The following is an 18,151-nucleotide window of genomic DNA, read 5'->3' as shown; positions in this document are numbered from 1 at the left end:
TCGTGAAGACAACATCTCCTGAGGATGCTCCGAAGTCGGAGCGAAAAGTGCGTAGAATGCATTGCGAAGATCTGTTGCGTTGTTGGTGTAATTGGCACATGAGGCTTAACACTTACGCCTCTGCGAAGGGTTGCTCTGATTATAGGCAATGAGTATCCAGTCAGGTTCATACGTCAATCATTACAATAAAAAAAATTAAAAGAAAACTTGTTGTCAAAGTCAAAAAGAACCTGTATTCTACGTAATAAGACTTAATTATGTTGTAACAATATTAATGGGGAAAATACCTAAATTTACACACACTAAGGGATTGGTAATGATTGACTCATGTTATTAGCGCAATGTAAACTGACATAGAATAAAGTAAATCCAAGTAATTCCCTTTGAGAGTGAGTAATGTCTTACGCATATTAAAAATTCATGAATGACGATCCTTTGGTTATTTAAATAAAGCAATGAGGTTTTGTAAATTAAATTACTTAAGGTATATCGAGGTATGTGTACCTATATTTATGTATGATTGTTTTTCAGTGTCTGGGTGTTTATCTTTATATTATAAGTATTTATATGTGTTATATTCATAAAAATATTTAACAGCTATCTTAGTACCCATAACACAAGCTGCGCTTACTTTGGGGCTAGATGGCGATGTGTGTATTTATTTATTTATGTTACAGGGAATGGGGAAAAATTCACAATTTTTTTACGAATCCGTTATGTATCGCGATGATCGTATAAACTATAATTTTAGTAACTTCACGTTGTTGTAATGGGTCCGAAGGAAGGCCTTCGGACCCACGACACTCGTAACACAAGTTACCATAGTGCGAGTGTATAAGCATTCCTTTGTGCACAAATTAATAGTATCACTGTGTCTAGTCCATAAGGAGATTCCTGCTGTACACATTTTTCTATATGAAATTAATAAATTGTATTTATTATCATAATAAACACTATAGTTCCCCGAGACCTTGTTCGCGTATAATATCGGATAGCTTTCCTTTAAATTCCTTCTGCAATTTTACTAATTATCTCCGACGAACTTTTTGCTTTCAACTTATTACTTACATTCTCTGAACTAGAAGAGTTTAGACCATAGTCTAACCACGCTGGAAAAGTACGGATTGGTAGACTTCCCACGACATTGGGAATGTAATGGAAAACTCTCAGGTATGCAGGTTTCCTCACTTTGATATTCCTTCACCGTTATAATTATAACTGTACAGACCACATGCTGTTCTACCTCGTTTATTACATTTTTATAAGAATCTGAACTCTCCGTTACTTTCTACTAACTCTATGCCAAAAATCAAGTTCATTGGTTGCGTAGTTTGCAAACAAAAAACAAATTATACAACACACTTTGGCTTTTATAATATTACTGAGGATTATTAATAGTATAATATTTATTTTTGTTACTGGCGAACCTGCACCTACATATTTATTAATGGATACTTCTAATAGTAGCTACGAGACAGAATCATTAATTATTACTTACATTATTTTTTATTAATGTTGTAAGAATAGATCATCGCTGTAGGTATCTTATGAATAGGTAAATAAATATTAAATGTTTTAAACTTTTAAAATTATTAAATATTTTTCACAGTTAGTGTTAATTCATTGATTAAAACGCTGAAAAGTTCGAGGTGCCGGGGATCAAACTCGGACAGCCAGAAAATAGAGCCGAGTTAGGTTTACCTGATGAAAGATCAAAAGTCCGGAGAAAATTCCTGATTACCCTTGAAAAATGACTCACTATTTCTCTTGTTTGCAAATTTTCTTAAACGCATAGAAAAAAAAAAGTCGCAATATTATCAATGGACCGACCGTTGAGGTCGTCGAATGAAAGAAACGAACTTACGGTGTCTTTATTTCGTGCTGTACTTTTAATTCAATACAATTTTAATAGTTAAACATGACAGTCATTTTGCAAATCAGTAATTGAAGGAAAAAACTTTTAAGTTAAGCTGTATTTTATTTAAAATTCTATAAATTCTGAGATTTCATGAGATTTGCGAAATGCAGAGGCAACCTGAGTTTTCATGAGTTTACGAGAAGAGTCCAAAAATCCGGAAATCAAATATGGTAACCTTTTACCCACTACGCTGTCTCCGCATCAGGTAGTTGAAACAATACACAGGTGTAGTGGAAACAATTCATTAAAAATAAATAAATAAAACTATACTACGACAATACACACATCGCCATCTAGCCCCAAAGAAGCCTAGCTTGTGTTATGGGTACTAAGATAGGTAATAAATATTTTTATGAATATATTACAAAACATTCATATTCATCACACAAACATTTTCCAGTTGTGTGAATCGAACCCACGGCCTTGGACTCAGACAGCAGGCTCGCTGCCCACTCTAGCTACCCATCACTACACAAGCCTATCTCTATGGGCGGGGGGGCGTTGTGTTGGGGCGGTTGGTAGACGTCTGACTAACTGACCTGCAGTGTATACATTGTGTGCCGCAATAGCAGCATCAGCACGGGTGAAGCCAACAACACCACGCATAAAATCACCACTCCTATGCCCAGAGTCCGACGAGCAGCCCACACTTCCAAACTTGCAGATTCTCTGGAACATTCAAATTCAAATTCAAAAATGTTTTATTCATGCAGACCTTATTACAGGCACTTACGAAGCGTTAATACATTTAACATGTTACACTAATGTTGGTGATGGTGATAACTGTATTCATTAACTTCAAACTAAAGCTAGGAGGGTTCCAAACACGCCTTGGTCTAAGAAAAGCCCACAACAAACTTAGCCAGGTTTTTTTTTGTTATCACCATCTCACAGACTAGTTAATGTTGAGCTATGAAGTTAGAGAAATTCATACACCAGCTTTTTTATCATACTTGTAATCCTTAATATTATAATAGGATTTTTCTATAAGCTTACGTTTTATATAAACTTTAAAGTTAATGAGAGACATTTCAAGGATTTCATCTGGTAATTTGTTATAAAAAGATATACAATTACCCTTAAATTAATTACTTATTTTATGCAGCCTAGTAAACTGCACTACAAGTTTATTTTACTTTACAGTATTAAGTTATAGGCAAACGCAATTAGTAATATACCTAGGATTTTACATGGACCGATATCTTTCTCGAAAGGATCACTTAAAGAATAAGCGCGACGAACTAAAAAATCGCTTAAGTACTGTTCTTTCTGAGTTAGCTTGAGACAGTCTATCTTGTCGCTTGGCAACAAAATACTGGGTATTGCATTCTGATTTCTACTGACTCTATGGTATTCAGGTATGATATACTGCTAGGAAATCTAAAATTCTGTCAAATTCAAATTCAAAATTCATTTATTTCAAGTAGGCCTAGTACAAGCACTTTGAAAGGTCAAGTCTGTCTGTTTGCAGTGACTTTACCACCGGTTCAGAAGGCAGATTCTACCGAGAAGAAGACCAACAAACGCAGCGGTTGCTCGTTTCCAACATCGTTTTTCAATTTAACAATCATTGTTCTATCTTGTGTGAGATGAAAGCGGAGCGTTATTTTTATTTTTATCAACATATTAAGCTTTGGTATGATAATAATTAGAAAAAAAAAAAGTCCAGTTCCGTCCGATATAAAACACTACATGGTTTATGTAGTGTTTTTTGTTCAGTACAGACATAGAGTCAGCGTAGCATTGTAATAATTTTTCTTGTTAAATCCATAAAACAATAAAAATCTCACCTGACAATATGCCATAGATGTGTTTGCACGTCCTTTAATTTCTCCAAAAAGCAGTTCGTATCTCTTATGTAATTTATAGATACTTCCGTCGATTTGTTAGTGTTGATTTCACTTGCGTTTAAAAACATTAAATCGGACGCTTTGTAACTGGAATTCAACAGTAAAGTTGCTTGTTTATTTCACATAGTAATGTATATTATATACAGAGTATAGGTTATTTATCTATGTATCTAATGTATTTATTTAAAAAAAATGTACAACCAGCAACCTAATCTCCTCTTCTTTTTTTTAATTCCAAGGTTATAAATAAATAAATATACTACGACAATACACACATCGCCATCTAGCCCCCAAGAGTATTATGGCTACTAAGTCGACTGATGAATATTTTTTAATGAATAATATTCATAAATACTTATTATATACATATAAACACTGAAAAACAGCCATGTTTATCAGACAAACATTTTCCAGTTGTGGGAATCGAACCCACGGCCTTGGACTCAGAAAGCAGGATCGCTGCCCACTGCGCCAATCGTTCGTCATCGGTCGGTTGCCTGGCAGAGATCGCTATTAAGCGATAAGGCCGCCTCTTGTATTCTTCTTCTTGCTTCATGTTTCTGTTTTTATTTTATATCGATATAAGTATGTGAATGTTGTGGTATACGAATAAAGAGTTAAATAAATAAATAAAAGGGTAAACAAGTCCATTACTTATTGCCAATGAATTCTGCTACGTTACTTAATCATGTTTGAGCATTGGATGTATTTTGTATTTGTATGTAATGGATAAACTCAAAAACCATTGAACCGATTTAAATAAACCTCACCTATAGAAAACATAAAATATGCAAATAACATTAATATTTTGTTTCATTTATAATAAGATTCAATCTGAGCTGATGTTATTTGTGAAAAAAGCCAGTGTAATAAGCGCTAATTTGCTGCTTTATCCAAGTTGATAAAAATGAAAACATAATTAATTTAATTAACTATTTTATTTATTAATAATTTTACTTCATTTTGTTCATTTAACGACAATACTATGCACAACAAATTCACTACACTATTATTCATAAAAATATTCATCAGTCATCTTAGTACCTATAACACAAGCTATGCTTACTTTGGGGCTAGATGTTACTTTGGGGATATATTTATTTATTTATGTACGCGAGCTATGATGAAACGCTCGACCGTAACAATAGGAAGATCTTCCTCCGAGCGGATGATCGTGCTCGGGGACCGAGGTCCGAACATTCATTTTTGGTAGTTGTATGTTCTTAGTGAACACTTCGCTAGCGCGATGCAGGATTTTTGTGGCGCCATCTAGTTTTTGTAATGTGGAGACCGCTACATTTATTTAAATACAGAAAACTTACAAGTCATAGATCTCTCTCAATACGGATACATCCGCGACTCCCTCCACCTCCAGGTACTGAAGAGTGGACTGCATGTGTTCAAGCACTGACCCCATGTGCTGCTGGAGAGGTGACAGAACTTGGAAGTTCGAATCCACCGACTTCACCAACGCTATCGTCACCGACATCTCATCCATGGTTTTCACTAGCTCATAGCATGCGAGGAATTTTCTGCAAATAATATTCATCATCAACATATCATCCCATAACATGGTATGAGTCTCCTCTCACAATATAAAGGGTTTAGGACGTAGTCCACCATCCTGGCCCAGTGTGGAATGGTGGACTCCATACCCCTTTGAGAACATCATGGAGAACTATCAGGCATGCAGTTTTCCTCCACCGTTGAAGCAAGTGATATTTCAATTGCATAAAACGCACATAGCATAGAAAAGTTAAAGGTGAGTGCTGGGTTTCGAACTCGGCCTCCCAAAAGTGTAGCTGAAGTCCTAACCACTAGGCTGTCACCACCAGCATTGTGTAGTAAATATTAAAAAAGCTTAAACGATTAAAAAGCTTGGGTGTGAATTGCTCTAGCTTCATAGCTTAATATAAATAAACTGTGAGATCGTGATAACAAAAAAAAATTACCCGTCTAAGTTTGTTGTGGGCTCTTCTTAGACCAGGGCGCGTTTGGAACCCTCGTAGCTTTAGGTTTAAGTTGGCGAACGAAGTTGTCACCATCCCCTTACAATTATGTAAACATATATGTATGAACGCTTCATAAGTGCCTGTGATAGGCCTACATGAATAAAGAAATTTTGAATAATAGAGAATTATAATAAGTCGATACAGAAAGCAGTAAGAAGTCCTTGAAGCGGAGCGCAGCTCCTCAATCCGAAGCCCTGGCCGCCGGTTGCTTGGTTACTAATAGGCCCCGCAAGCGGATGAGTGGATTTCTTTCATAAATGTTGTAATAGAGTTCTGAGAAAGTTTAATTGCAGAGTTTTGAGTATTTCAATCATTTATTCTTACTAACCTCATGGTCTGGGCCTACCATATAATCTGGACAATCACTCTCACAGGCTTATAATAAAGTTGACGTCTGATAATGTTGTCTAGTGGGAGGCTTTTGTTGTAGATAGTTACCACCCAAACACAACCACTACAAAGACGTGCGGCCAAACGATTTAGTGTTCCGGCACTATGTCCCGTAGAAACCGATGTTTTGGTTTCAATGTTTCAATCTAATACAATACCACCACAGAGATTAGCTAGCTATCATCTTAGATATTATCACTATTGGGTGAGGCTGTCACCGCTTAGTTGTAGTACATTACTTTAGTTCATTGTCAGTGCAGTCAATTTTCTGTGCTACTCAGTGTCATCTTAATCATTTAGGTTGGTACATAAAAGCTAGCTAGCATGCATCAATAGTTTTGGCGCGCTTCGACAGAGTCGTGACATGGTCTACTGACTTGATTGCGCACATTAATTAGTTGGGACAGTTAAGTTGGGATAGTTAAATTTATATAAGAAGTTAAATTCAGAGTTCGAATAAATCGAGTAAAATCTAAAGGTGTTCTTATTGCACGATACCTGATTTGTCCACACGATGACAGACGGATCATGTTAAAATCCGCCCGATCCTACACATATATATGATTTGTGTTGATGTTTTTTTTTCTTATTTTAGTGAATCGGTCTTTTAACTTACCTCCACAGTGGCGATTTGGTAGACTTAACATTCTTCATCATGTAATTGAGTAGCATAGAATTGATCTGTTGATAGATGGATATCCTCTTCAACGAGTCTTGTTTATTTGTTCTGTAAAATAACATAATTGCCATTTTAACCACCCATTACTAGCCCATTACGGGGCACAGACTCTTCCCAGACTAAGAGAAATAAAGATAGGAAGGTCCTATATACAACGTGTAACGAAATTACGAAATACTGTTGCAGGATGCATAAGTATATTCCATAAGGATAGATGGATAGATAAAGTCTATATTGCACTAATTAAAAGCGAAAACAAGATCAAAACAATAAAAATATATATATAAGATGCGCAAAGGCGGTCTTATCGCTTTAAGCGATCTCCTCCAGACATCCCTTTATGGTAGAAAATTAGGTAAGGGAAAACGGGATAGTGCAACCGGTGATACAATAAAGTTAAATACATATAATTATAATATATACATACGTATAAATATATAACATATTTATACAAAAGAACATACATACACTATATCATATTAGATAAATAACATTATTTTATGAAGGAATATAAAAATTGTATGTAAAACATCGAGAGGAAACCCGCACGCCTGAGAGTTCTACATAATGTTCTCAAAGGTGTGTGGAGTCCACCAATCTGCACCGGGCCAGCGTGGTGGACTATGGCCTTAATCCCTTCTCATTGTGGGAGGAGACCCGTGTTCTCTAGTGGGCCGGTAATGGGTTGGTGAAATGATGATGATATTTAAAGAAAACCAAGAATGCAAATGTTTTTACAATATGTAACAAACAATAAAAAACATGACTTGGTTAAGTTTAATTTACTTCTATCATATTTACGTCAAAAAAATAATGCTAAGCGTCGATAAGCTCTTTATGTTTTAGAAAATCAGGGCCCTGGTGAACAAAGCTACATAAACCACGTTAAAAAAGTAATCAGAAAATCGATATTTCATACAAGTTGCTAGTGATTTTATTAATCATAAATCACAGAATTAAAAATACGCAGAAACCGTGTACACGACTATATTGAAGCATCAAAAACCACTCCACTTAAGAAATGTTTCCCGAACAGGCGGTTAGTCAGTCCATTCCATTTAGCAGTTGACAGTAATTATTTTACCTCTAACGTTCTAAACGTTTACCATTAAATGGGAGCAATGGGAAAAGATTCCGCGGATGTGAAGTTAGAGGTGCGCAGAGCGTTTTCACTGCTTTTGGGCGCAATGCACTGCATACAATAATGGCTGAATGAGGGTTCTGTATGTGCTTAATTCTCTGCCATAAACATGCAAATTACCAGGTTAATTACCAGGTTACGTAGTCTATATACAAGCTTATATTTTTCTATATACAAGCTTAGCTTTTGAGAAAAAAAATATCTGCACTTCGTGTGCACGAGCACTGCGTCTCCACTTTGTATATCGTATTACTTTGAACAATAAAAGTCCATTAACGGCCTTCAAAAAATAACAACTCTAATAATAATGTGTAAATTAATACATTTGACATTTTCCAAAGACTGTTTATACTGTATTTTTTCTAACTTTTATGTAAATATTTTAGTGTAAAGTAAAGTATTTTAAGCGATTGACATAATCCAAATAAAGTCAAAGTCAAAGTCAAAAATATCTTTATTCAAGTAGGCCCACAGGTGGCACTTTTGATGCGTACATAAGAACCACACGGTAGTGAGATGATGGCGATAACCACATTCGTAAACTTAAAACTAAAGCTACGAGGGTTCCAAACGCGTCCTGGTCTAAGAAGAAGCCCACAACAAACTTAGCCGGGTGTTTTTTTTTTTTTGTTATCACCATCTCACAATGTCATTTTAAATTATTAGAAGATTACCTAAACAATGTATAAGCCTTAAATTAAGAAACAAAACTGCACTACGTGTTAATAACTTACAATGTATGCAAAACTTCCTCCCGAAAATCGCTGCATGTAATTTGAAAACATATTTTCATAACTTGTGTTTACGCTGTATTGCTTTAAAAATAAAACCACTGCGTAAATCCAACGGCTTAGCATCGTAACAAAGGTGTACAAAATATGATGTCATGCAACGAACATTATGTTAAATTTGCGATAATATGAGAAAACCAGACAGATTTGTTATGTAATTTATAAATTTTGTCTTTTTTTTTTGGAACGAAGTTCCACACAGGGCTTGCGATAGAAGTCGTCACGTGACCCATACCAAAAAGGCATTAAATGTCCATACAATTCAATGTTTACCTTATTCTAATGTCATGGAGTATTAGGTACATACAATACACAATCAGTAACAAATATTTGTTTTTTATTATTATACTAGCTGATACCCGACTTCGTTGGCGTGGATTAAGTTTTTTTTATTCCCGCGGGAATTTCAAAGCTGTCTGCCCTTGGTTCAGGTCGTAAGCAATTCTCAATTTTCCCTCGGGAACTGTTTAAGGAATCGGGATAAAAGGTAGTTTATGTTCTTTTCCATGACAAAAGCTACATGCATGCCAAATTTCATCCAAATTTGTTTAGCCTTTTTTGCGTGATTGAGTAACAAACATCCACACTTTTACATTTATAATATTACTAGCTGTTGCCCGCGACTTCGTCTGCGTTTGTTTTTGTTTTTCGAAAGACATATGGCATTCAATTTAGGTGTAATTCTACTGAAATTTTAAGTTGTGTATTCTTATATAAAAAAGTAAGTAAGTAATTATTTAAATATCGTGATCCTGCCCTGCCTGCCCAAGGCTGGGGGTTCTATTTCTACAACCGGAAATGTTTGTGTGATGTATGGATGTATTTCAATCTCTGCGTGTTTATCTGTATATAATAAGTATTTATGTATATTATTAATAAATATAAATCAGTCATCTTAGTTCCCATAACACAAGCTTACTTTGGGGTTAGATGTTTGTACTGTCGTAATATATTTTATTTATTTAACTGACGCTGTCGGACATACATAAATTATTAAAGTTGGGTTATTTATGAGAATATAAACAATACTTAGGTGAATTCATAAAATTCAATTGGACTCCCAGCGCAAAATAATTAAAATACTAGGTAAGTAAACAACATAATGCGATGAGTTTATAAATTTCATATTTAAAAACTATAGGTATAATATAGACACCTTTATATATTAACAGCACATATTTGTCCGGTTGTCGCGGGCATAAGCAACTTAATCTATACGTTCGTAACAGACCGTGGACTACTACCCAATGTTATGATGTCAAAGTAAAGTCGAAAATTCGCCTCGCAAAAGTTATTTCATAATATTTGTGAAATGACTCATTTATTTAGGCTGTGTCGATAGGTACATAGACAACGCTAAATAAAACACTTTCCTATGTGGGCGTGAGTGGGTTGTAAAGCCACTTGTACATGAAAATAAACGACTTATATATCAGTCGCAACTATTCAAGTTTCACAGCGTCAGTAATAAAAGTGTCCCTCTATTATAATAAAGCTTCATTATCGATAAGTGTCCCACTGTTGGGCAAAGACTTCCTCTTTTATAGGAGCAAGGTGATTTTCGGCGACCTCTCTGTGCCAACAGTGAACGCTGTAAATTTAATCCCGGGTTCGATCCGATTTAGATGTTTCTCTGGTCTGGTCTAGTGGGAGGCTTCGGCCGTGGCTAGTTACCACCCTACCGACAAAAACTTACCGCTAAGCGATTTAGTGTTCCGGTGCGATGTCGCGTAAAAACCGATTAGGGGTATGGCTTTAATACAACTACCATACTCCCTGATATGTTACAGGGGAGATTGCAGTCAAGGGCTAAGTTGTAGTGGGATAAAGAACCCATCACCTATAAACAGAGCATCTTCCGCAGGGTTTTTGAGGCAGACGTCATGCAAAGTTCCGCCCTGTGTCCACCAATCTGAGGCGTAGGTATAAACCTTCAAGAGCCTGTAAATACACCGGCAACTACGCCTTCAGACCAGACCACAACGATGCTGCTTAGCGGCAGAATTAAACATGGCCGTAATACTTCCCCGTACAAGCTCTGTGTGTACTAGTCTTTAAAATAATCTACTCCTGTAATGTCCCTCGGCTTTACGTATAACTATCACAATAATTGAGACCGACGCAAAGGGTTAATATTTGATCCCAGACTGTATTGAAACCCAAATTTTTAAGCTTCGGACCGGTGACTCACCCAATAGCCAATTTCTGTCCCAAAGTGACCACAAGCCCAAACAAACACAACCACAACCCAAAGTTTCTGTGCCAATTTCTGTTCCTGTCGGGAAGTGACTTGGCAGCATTCGTCTCCGTTTTGTCTCTCACAGGATAGAATTATGTTAAATTGGAAATTATTGATGTTAGAAAAGCAACAGCTGAGTTTCTTGCCGGCTTCTTATCCGTAGCATCTATTTCACAAACAGTTAGTAGAGTCACTACAAACAGACAGACTTGACGTTTCAAAATTGCTTACAGACTAAGCCTACTTGAAATAAATGCATTGTGTTTTTTTTTGCATGTGTTGAATTTTGAATTTTGTGTAAATATTGAATTTTTGAATTTATTGGATTTTTAATTTCATTTTCAAACTTGGCTGGAGCTCAGTAACTGACCAGTGGTATGACTGATTTCTTCAGGCTTTGTGTATAAGCAAGTTTAAGTTACGGGCATCCACAAATAAAAATAAAGTACTCACTATAATGACATTTTCAGTGGATCTGGCACGGGGGATTGGTCGTCGGCCAGCCACCGGTTCGTCACGACAAATATTTGCTCCAGCGTAGCCCTGGAATTGAAGTAAGCCCGAATACATTTATTGATAGTTGCACAAATAAACTATTACTTTTGGGTCGGCGCTTAACGGCGAAATGTATGACAGAGGGTGTTAAGTTACGGGACTAGGACCTGGTTAATGTCCAATGCATAAGTTTAAAGAATGTGTTAAAACACATTAATTACAGCGAGGTTGCTATACAATTAATGAATTTCTTAATGACAAGGTTGCTTGGAAGCATCCGGCTCCGCTTTCATCTCTCACAAGATAGAAAAAATTATGTTAAAATGTAAAATGTAAATTGTTGATGTTGGAAAAGAGCAACTGCTGAGTTACTTGCCGGCTTCTTCTCGGTATAAACTCCCTTTCGAACAGGTGGTAGAATCACTTCAAAAAGACAGGCTTGACGTTTTAAAACTGCTTATATTAGGCCTACTTGAAATAAATGAATTTTGAATTTGAATGATATGTTGTTCAATATTAAAAATTTCTAAAATTGTATTACAATATCATAAAATTATATTTTTTTTTAATATAATAATAATAAAATAATAAACATAAGGTTTTCTGTTTTCTATGTCTAATACAAATAAAGAGGGTCAAAAATAAACAGAATCTTGTTTTAAATTGCGTTTCATGAAACTTTTCAAATACGTCAACAGGAGTATAAAATACTAAAACCTTTAAGTTATTACTGTTCCTGTAGTCAAAAATGCCTGTATAGTTTTACAGATTGTTTTTCTGTATTTTTGTATAATTAATGTAGATTTTTGTATAATGGATATTTTAACATAAATATTCACTATACAAAAATCATCATGAATTATACAAAAATACAAATAAACAATCTGTAACAACCGAATTCAAGATGAATGAAAAGACTAATAAAAATTTATTGAACTAAAAGTTACATTCTTCATATCAACCACAACCCTAAAAATTACCCTGAAATTGTTTGACAAAATCTAAATCCCGTTTTCACTAAACGCTTTAATCGGATGCTCTTCATTAAGGTGATTCCTACAGAAAAAAAAACGTTTGGCGAACTCTTATGTTAAACTCTTATGCTATCGAGAACCGACTGGCGCAGTGGGCAGCGACCCTGCTTTTTGGCTCCAAGGCCGTGGGTTCGATTCCCACAACTGGAAAATGGTTGTGTGATGAACATGAATGTTTTTCAGTGTCTGGGTTTTTATCTATATATTATAAGTATTTATGTATATTATTCATAAAAATATTCTTCAGTCTTAGTACCCATTCCCCAAGCTACGCTTACTTTGGGGCTAGATGGCGATGTGTGTATTGTCGTAGTATATTTATTTATTTATTTATAACCATAGACAATTATTATAATTTTTATTAGTGTTTTTACCTACACTTGGAGGAATTATCAATTTTATAAATTTAATTTGCCAGAGAGTAAGTTAAAAACAGTAAGTTAAAGTGTAATTATATTATAAACATTTGCCTCGAAAGTTTGCGAAGACACTATGCAAACTAATTAATGAGATCGTTTACTATTTTCTGTCCTACATAATATTATCATTCGCGAGCTACAGTGACAACGCTAATAGAGTTAATTACAACCTCGTTAATTAGTAGCAGGGAGATCTGGAGAATTTTCTTACCCGTTTATAAAAGCTTTTGTATTAAACTTCATCTCGGAATTTTCTGTTTATAAAATAATATATTTGCTAATAAACTGCATTCAAATCTTTTGTTTGCATAAAACATTCTAGGTATACATGTTTGCCCCGGGCGTCTAACAAAGCCAGCAAGAGGGAAATGCCGTGGTAGTTTTTAGTTTGGCTATACCACTTTAGAGGGGGGAGTCCTACATAACCTCCGTCCTGCCCTAGGGTTGGAGGTAGCAATAAGGCTTTTCCACCACGCCAAAAAAAAACAAAAAAAAAGGTATACATGTTTATTAAAATTCTGTAACATGCATATCTTTATTTACACAAATTAATTTATACAATCACCGGGAATCGAACTCTTACTTAAGTCACAGCGCTCACCATTGCGCCAGGGCGATCGTCAAAAACCCTAGGAAATCTTTTTACCGGTTAGATAAAGGCATTTCAAAACTGTTACGCAATAAATCTATAACGTCATAAAGCTGTACACATTTCCATCGCGAAAGGAAGCGGAGAACTTCCCCTTTTAAAAAGTTTTAACGATCTATAAAACTTTTTTATCATACAATTAATTTAGTTCCTTTATCGGCGTCGGTGCTTCTTGTGAATTTTCCAGAAACAGCACTCCAGTAGCCGCCCAGCAATGCATCTTATACAAGCACTTTTGAAACGTCAGGTCTGTCCGTTTCTAGTGTACTCTACCATCAGTTTCTACCGAGAATTGCTCTTTTCCAACATCAACTTTTTACACGCTCAATATTAGCTTCACCTGTATGTTTGTAACCGATTCCTTGGACTTGATTTTGACCCTTTCCAAACTGTCTGATTTCGTTCATACTTTGTAGTTATATTGTGAACCGATGACAATACACCGATTTCATAAGATTATTCCATTTTTCAATTTGCAAAATAAGATTTTTGTTGATTAACAATTTTCATCTATAGTCGGTAAGGCAGGAATGATGTTAATTTTCAAACCATTATCTTAAGCCGATTTCTCTAATATTAACAAATTTGATGGTTTACGGTTCGCCGATTAATTTTGCTAAAATCTCGCTTTTATAAATAAACTAAACTAAATTTAACTTTTCGTGGAATATACCGTATATAACTAAGGTTAATTTTCATAATAAACTAAAACTAAAACGTATTATGGATATTTATACCTAGCATGGTATTTAGTTAAGTTTACAATCATTATTCTGCCCTGCGAACCCAAAAGTCAAAGTCATTAAACATAACTTGCTTCAATAAAGGGCGGCATTGGTTAACTAGTAAATACTTCTTCAATATTATATAAGTGATGAGTTTAGAAACTACAAAATAACATTAACCTGGCTAAGTTTGTTGTGTACCAGCACAGTATGGGCAGGAGACAATTATCTTCCCGAGGAAAGAATAAAAAATTACCTTCTCCCACAGCTTTATCAACTCTCAGAGCACTGGCGCACAAGTGGAAATAATATCCAAATAATGAATGTGTAATAAGGGGTAAACTTCTATTCCATATTCCTGTGCTTTAGTTTGTGGACACGTTTAGTGTATCCCTTGTCAAGGGATATAATTGGGGGATATAATTTTTATCTCCTGCCCGTGCTAGCCCTGCAGGGCGCGTTTGGAACCCTCTTAGCTTTAGTTTTAAGTTAACGAATGCAGTTATCACCATCACTAACATTATTGTAACATGTTAAATGTATGAGGGGAGGGTGTGATAAGGTCTACATGAATAAAAAAAAAATTGAATTTGAATTTATATTAATTACTTCCTGGTGATAAAAAAAAGTTTTCGGTAAAAAGGTAGACTGCTACCTTGACATAAATCGATCAGTCAATCTACAGTGAAATTTCTGACCTCGCGGGAGATGTCAAATTGCACATGTGTGCGCGTAAACTCAGGTGCACTCTCTACTACCTCACTCTCATTGTCCCATGAAGAAATCCGAAAAGATCGGCAAGACATACGCCGCCGGACCGACCGCCTAACGTGCTCTCCAAGGCATGGATACAAAGCTCACAACATAGGTCCGTAAATGCGTTACATATATGTTATAAAAGCATTTTATTTATTACATTTTGGGTGTGAACAGTTATACGGCTTATATTTATTAAATAAAAAAATAAACAAATATACTACGACAATACACACATCGCCATCTAGCCCCAATTTAAGCGTAGCTTGTGTTATGGGTACTAAGATGACTGGTGAATATTTTTTATTAATAATATACATAAATACTTAGAATATACATATAAACACCCAGACACTGAAAAACATTCATGCTCATCACACAAACATTTTCCAGTTGTGGGAATCGAACCCATGGCGTTGGACTCGAAAGCAGGGTCGCTGCAAACTGCGCCAATCGGCCGTCAAATACTAATGTTAGCTAAATACTAATGTTAGTTTGTAATTATTATTCTGTGTTTTCTAATTGGAAGTATATGTATGTACAGGCAGACACACACAAACACTCGCAAACACATATAATACACACAAACACACAAACTAAACACATGCACACACACACAGACACACAAACAAACACACACACATGTATAGCAACCCGTCGTTTTCGCGTCGGGGTCAAGAAACACCAAAAAAGCACGTTTCTTGTGTGTGGTTTAATTTTTAACATTTTTTTATTCCGTGCTCTAACAATGCAATGCCTTTACGCTTCTCAGTAAAGCTGTCTGAAAGCAGTTAATGATTCAGCACCTTTATGGGCAGCAGTAGCGGTTTTATGAGCGAAACCGAAACGTGAATAAATTTAACGAAGCTTCTCAAGTGTATCTGAATGGGGTGTTATTTAAACGAGATAAAGTTGAAAAAAAAATATTTGATGAAGCCACAGTAAAATATGGCAACGAAATGAGTGTAAAAGTGAAATATTGGTGGCTTCAAAACTAAGAGTTTTTCCATGCTCATTATTTAATCTTTGATGCAACAGGTCTTCTAATTTATCTTTGCATCGTTTGAGTCCATACAGGACTGAAGTGTTTCGATTTTCGATATTCGGATGGACACTTGCCGCTAACCACCTGAGGGGTTGCTACGGCGTCACCGTGGGAGTGGGGCGAGCGCCAAAGCTCGCCATGAGAAGAGCCCCAGGGCTCGACGTCATCGGGGGGAGAGTGGGAGACGTCGACCCGAGGGTGCCTCCTGCGAGGGCACGGACCTCGGCTCGGTTCGACGTTAATCTGAGTGTTAGTGGACTTTTGGACTAATCATTGTTTAGTCCCAACGCCCTCGTGATCGTGGTAAGGATCCACGTCCGGATGGATCATAAATCGGGGCCTTGAAGTGTTTCGATAATGCAGTCGTATTTATATACAAATACCCACCAACTCAATATCATGAACATTAGTTGTTAATCAAATATGTAATATAATAATTTTAATTGTTTCTTGAAAACTATCTAACTAAACTTTTTTAGCGTATTCGTAAATATCGTTATCAATTTATTAAATGTGGAAAATATGAATTGATAGTTATCAAAAGTTTAATAGTTAAAAGTTAAAAAGTTTCAACTCTTTCTTGTTATAAAGGATATTTCTACTAACTTAATGGTCTAATCTAGTGACTTTGGATTTCATCTCAACTCTGGTTCCGAAACATAATATGAATTATAATAATTGAAATAAGTTAATCGAATAGGATCTAACCTACATTCAGGTAGTAAAGATACACTTGAAGGCCTTAAAAATAAATGCGGCATAACGTGGCAATAGTTTTGGAGTGTTTCGTCACACTTTGACTGATCCTCATCATCATCACATCAACCCATTACCAGCCTCCTAAAGATAATAGATAAAATAGATAAATATATCAAGACAATACAAACATCGCCACCTAGCCCCAAACTAAGCGTAGCTTGTGTTATCGGTACTAAGATGACTGATGAATATTTTTTTTTATGAATAATATACATAAATACTTAGAATATGTACACCCAGACACTGAAAAACATTCATGCTCATCACACAAATATTTTCCAGTAGTGGGAATCGAAACCACGGCCTTGGGCTCAGAAAGTAGGGTCGCTGCAAACTGCGCCAATCGGCCGTCAAAGAGTTATTTTGGGTATCCTCCCAAAATAAGAAGGGGTTAAGGCCATAGTCCACCGCGCTGGCCTATTGCGGATTGGTCAACTACGCACACCTTTGAGAACATTATGTAGAACTCTCAGGCATGCAGGTTTCCTCACGATGTTTTCCTTCACCGTTGAAGCAAGTGATATTTGATTACTTAAAACGCACATAACTTAGTAAAGTTTGAGGTGCGTGCTAGGATTAGAACTCGGGCCCCGAAAGAGAAGTCAAGCTCCTGCCCAATGCGCTATCACCGCTTTGACTGATGGCACCTTCAAAATTTCAAAGCGATAGAAAACACTGCGTAACTATTTCAACGTTTTCTTATTTTTTTTTTTGCTTCGCCGTAAAACTAAACAATCTCAATATATTGTGCAGTTAAACGTAAAGGATCTACCTTTACGTATAACTGCGTCCAATTACTCGTTATATCTGTATCAGAAAAAGTGTATATTGGAATATGGGCTCATGAAGTTAATTTAATATCATTAAAGAAAACCTCAATTTTTTTTTATAGTTTTCTCGGCTTCTGCCAATTTGATCTATGCTTTATTTGTAAAAAAGTAATTGTTGTACAATTAATGATTGAGAAAAATTATGTTGATTTAAATGTTTATAAAATGAATGGGATCATTTTTAATCTATATTATATCTACATAGAAATATCAATTTTTGAATAACCAGCTCTTACACAGCCTGAGCTTTTCTTTGTATTCCTTATCTTATTCTTTCGGCTAAACCAAACATAGCGTACCTTGGAATATATGCTGCCATGAATAAGCTTCCAGTTAATTTGTTTGATAAGATGGACATATTGTATAATTTATTAATAAATATAACAAACCAAGTTTAATATACATATTTCTATACCAAC

General features: G+C 35.6%; 1 protein-coding gene across 2 annotated transcripts in view; it reads right to left on the bottom strand.

Annotated features, from left to right (window-relative positions):
• The window catches only part of LOC120628847 (receptor-type guanylate cyclase gcy-4-like), a 131,589-nt gene that overhangs the window by 9,053 nt on the left and 104,385 nt on the right, over positions 1-18,151 (bottom strand). For both annotated transcript variants that reach the window (XM_039897485.1, XM_039897486.1), the window contains 6 exons: positions 11,474-11,563; positions 8,725-8,754; positions 6,787-6,897; positions 5,091-5,300; positions 3,709-3,855; positions 2,458-2,587 (listed from right to left, as the gene is read on the bottom strand). In XM_039897485.1, the coding sequence (XP_039753419.1) occupies positions 2,458-2,587; positions 3,709-3,855; positions 5,091-5,300; positions 6,787-6,897; positions 8,725-8,754; positions 11,474-11,563 (718 nt within the window). The remainder of the gene's footprint in view (positions 1-2,457; positions 2,588-3,708; positions 3,856-5,090; positions 5,301-6,786; positions 6,898-8,724; positions 8,755-11,473; positions 11,564-18,151) is intronic.

The sequence above is a fragment of the Pararge aegeria genome, chromosome 13 (assembly GCF_905163445.1).
Source record: "Pararge aegeria chromosome 13, ilParAegt1.1, whole genome shotgun sequence".
Taxonomy (NCBI): domain Eukaryota; kingdom Metazoa; phylum Arthropoda; class Insecta; order Lepidoptera; family Nymphalidae; genus Pararge; species Pararge aegeria.
The sequence above is the reverse complement of the archived record's forward strand: the minus strand, read 5'-3'. Positions and strand labels throughout refer to the sequence as shown.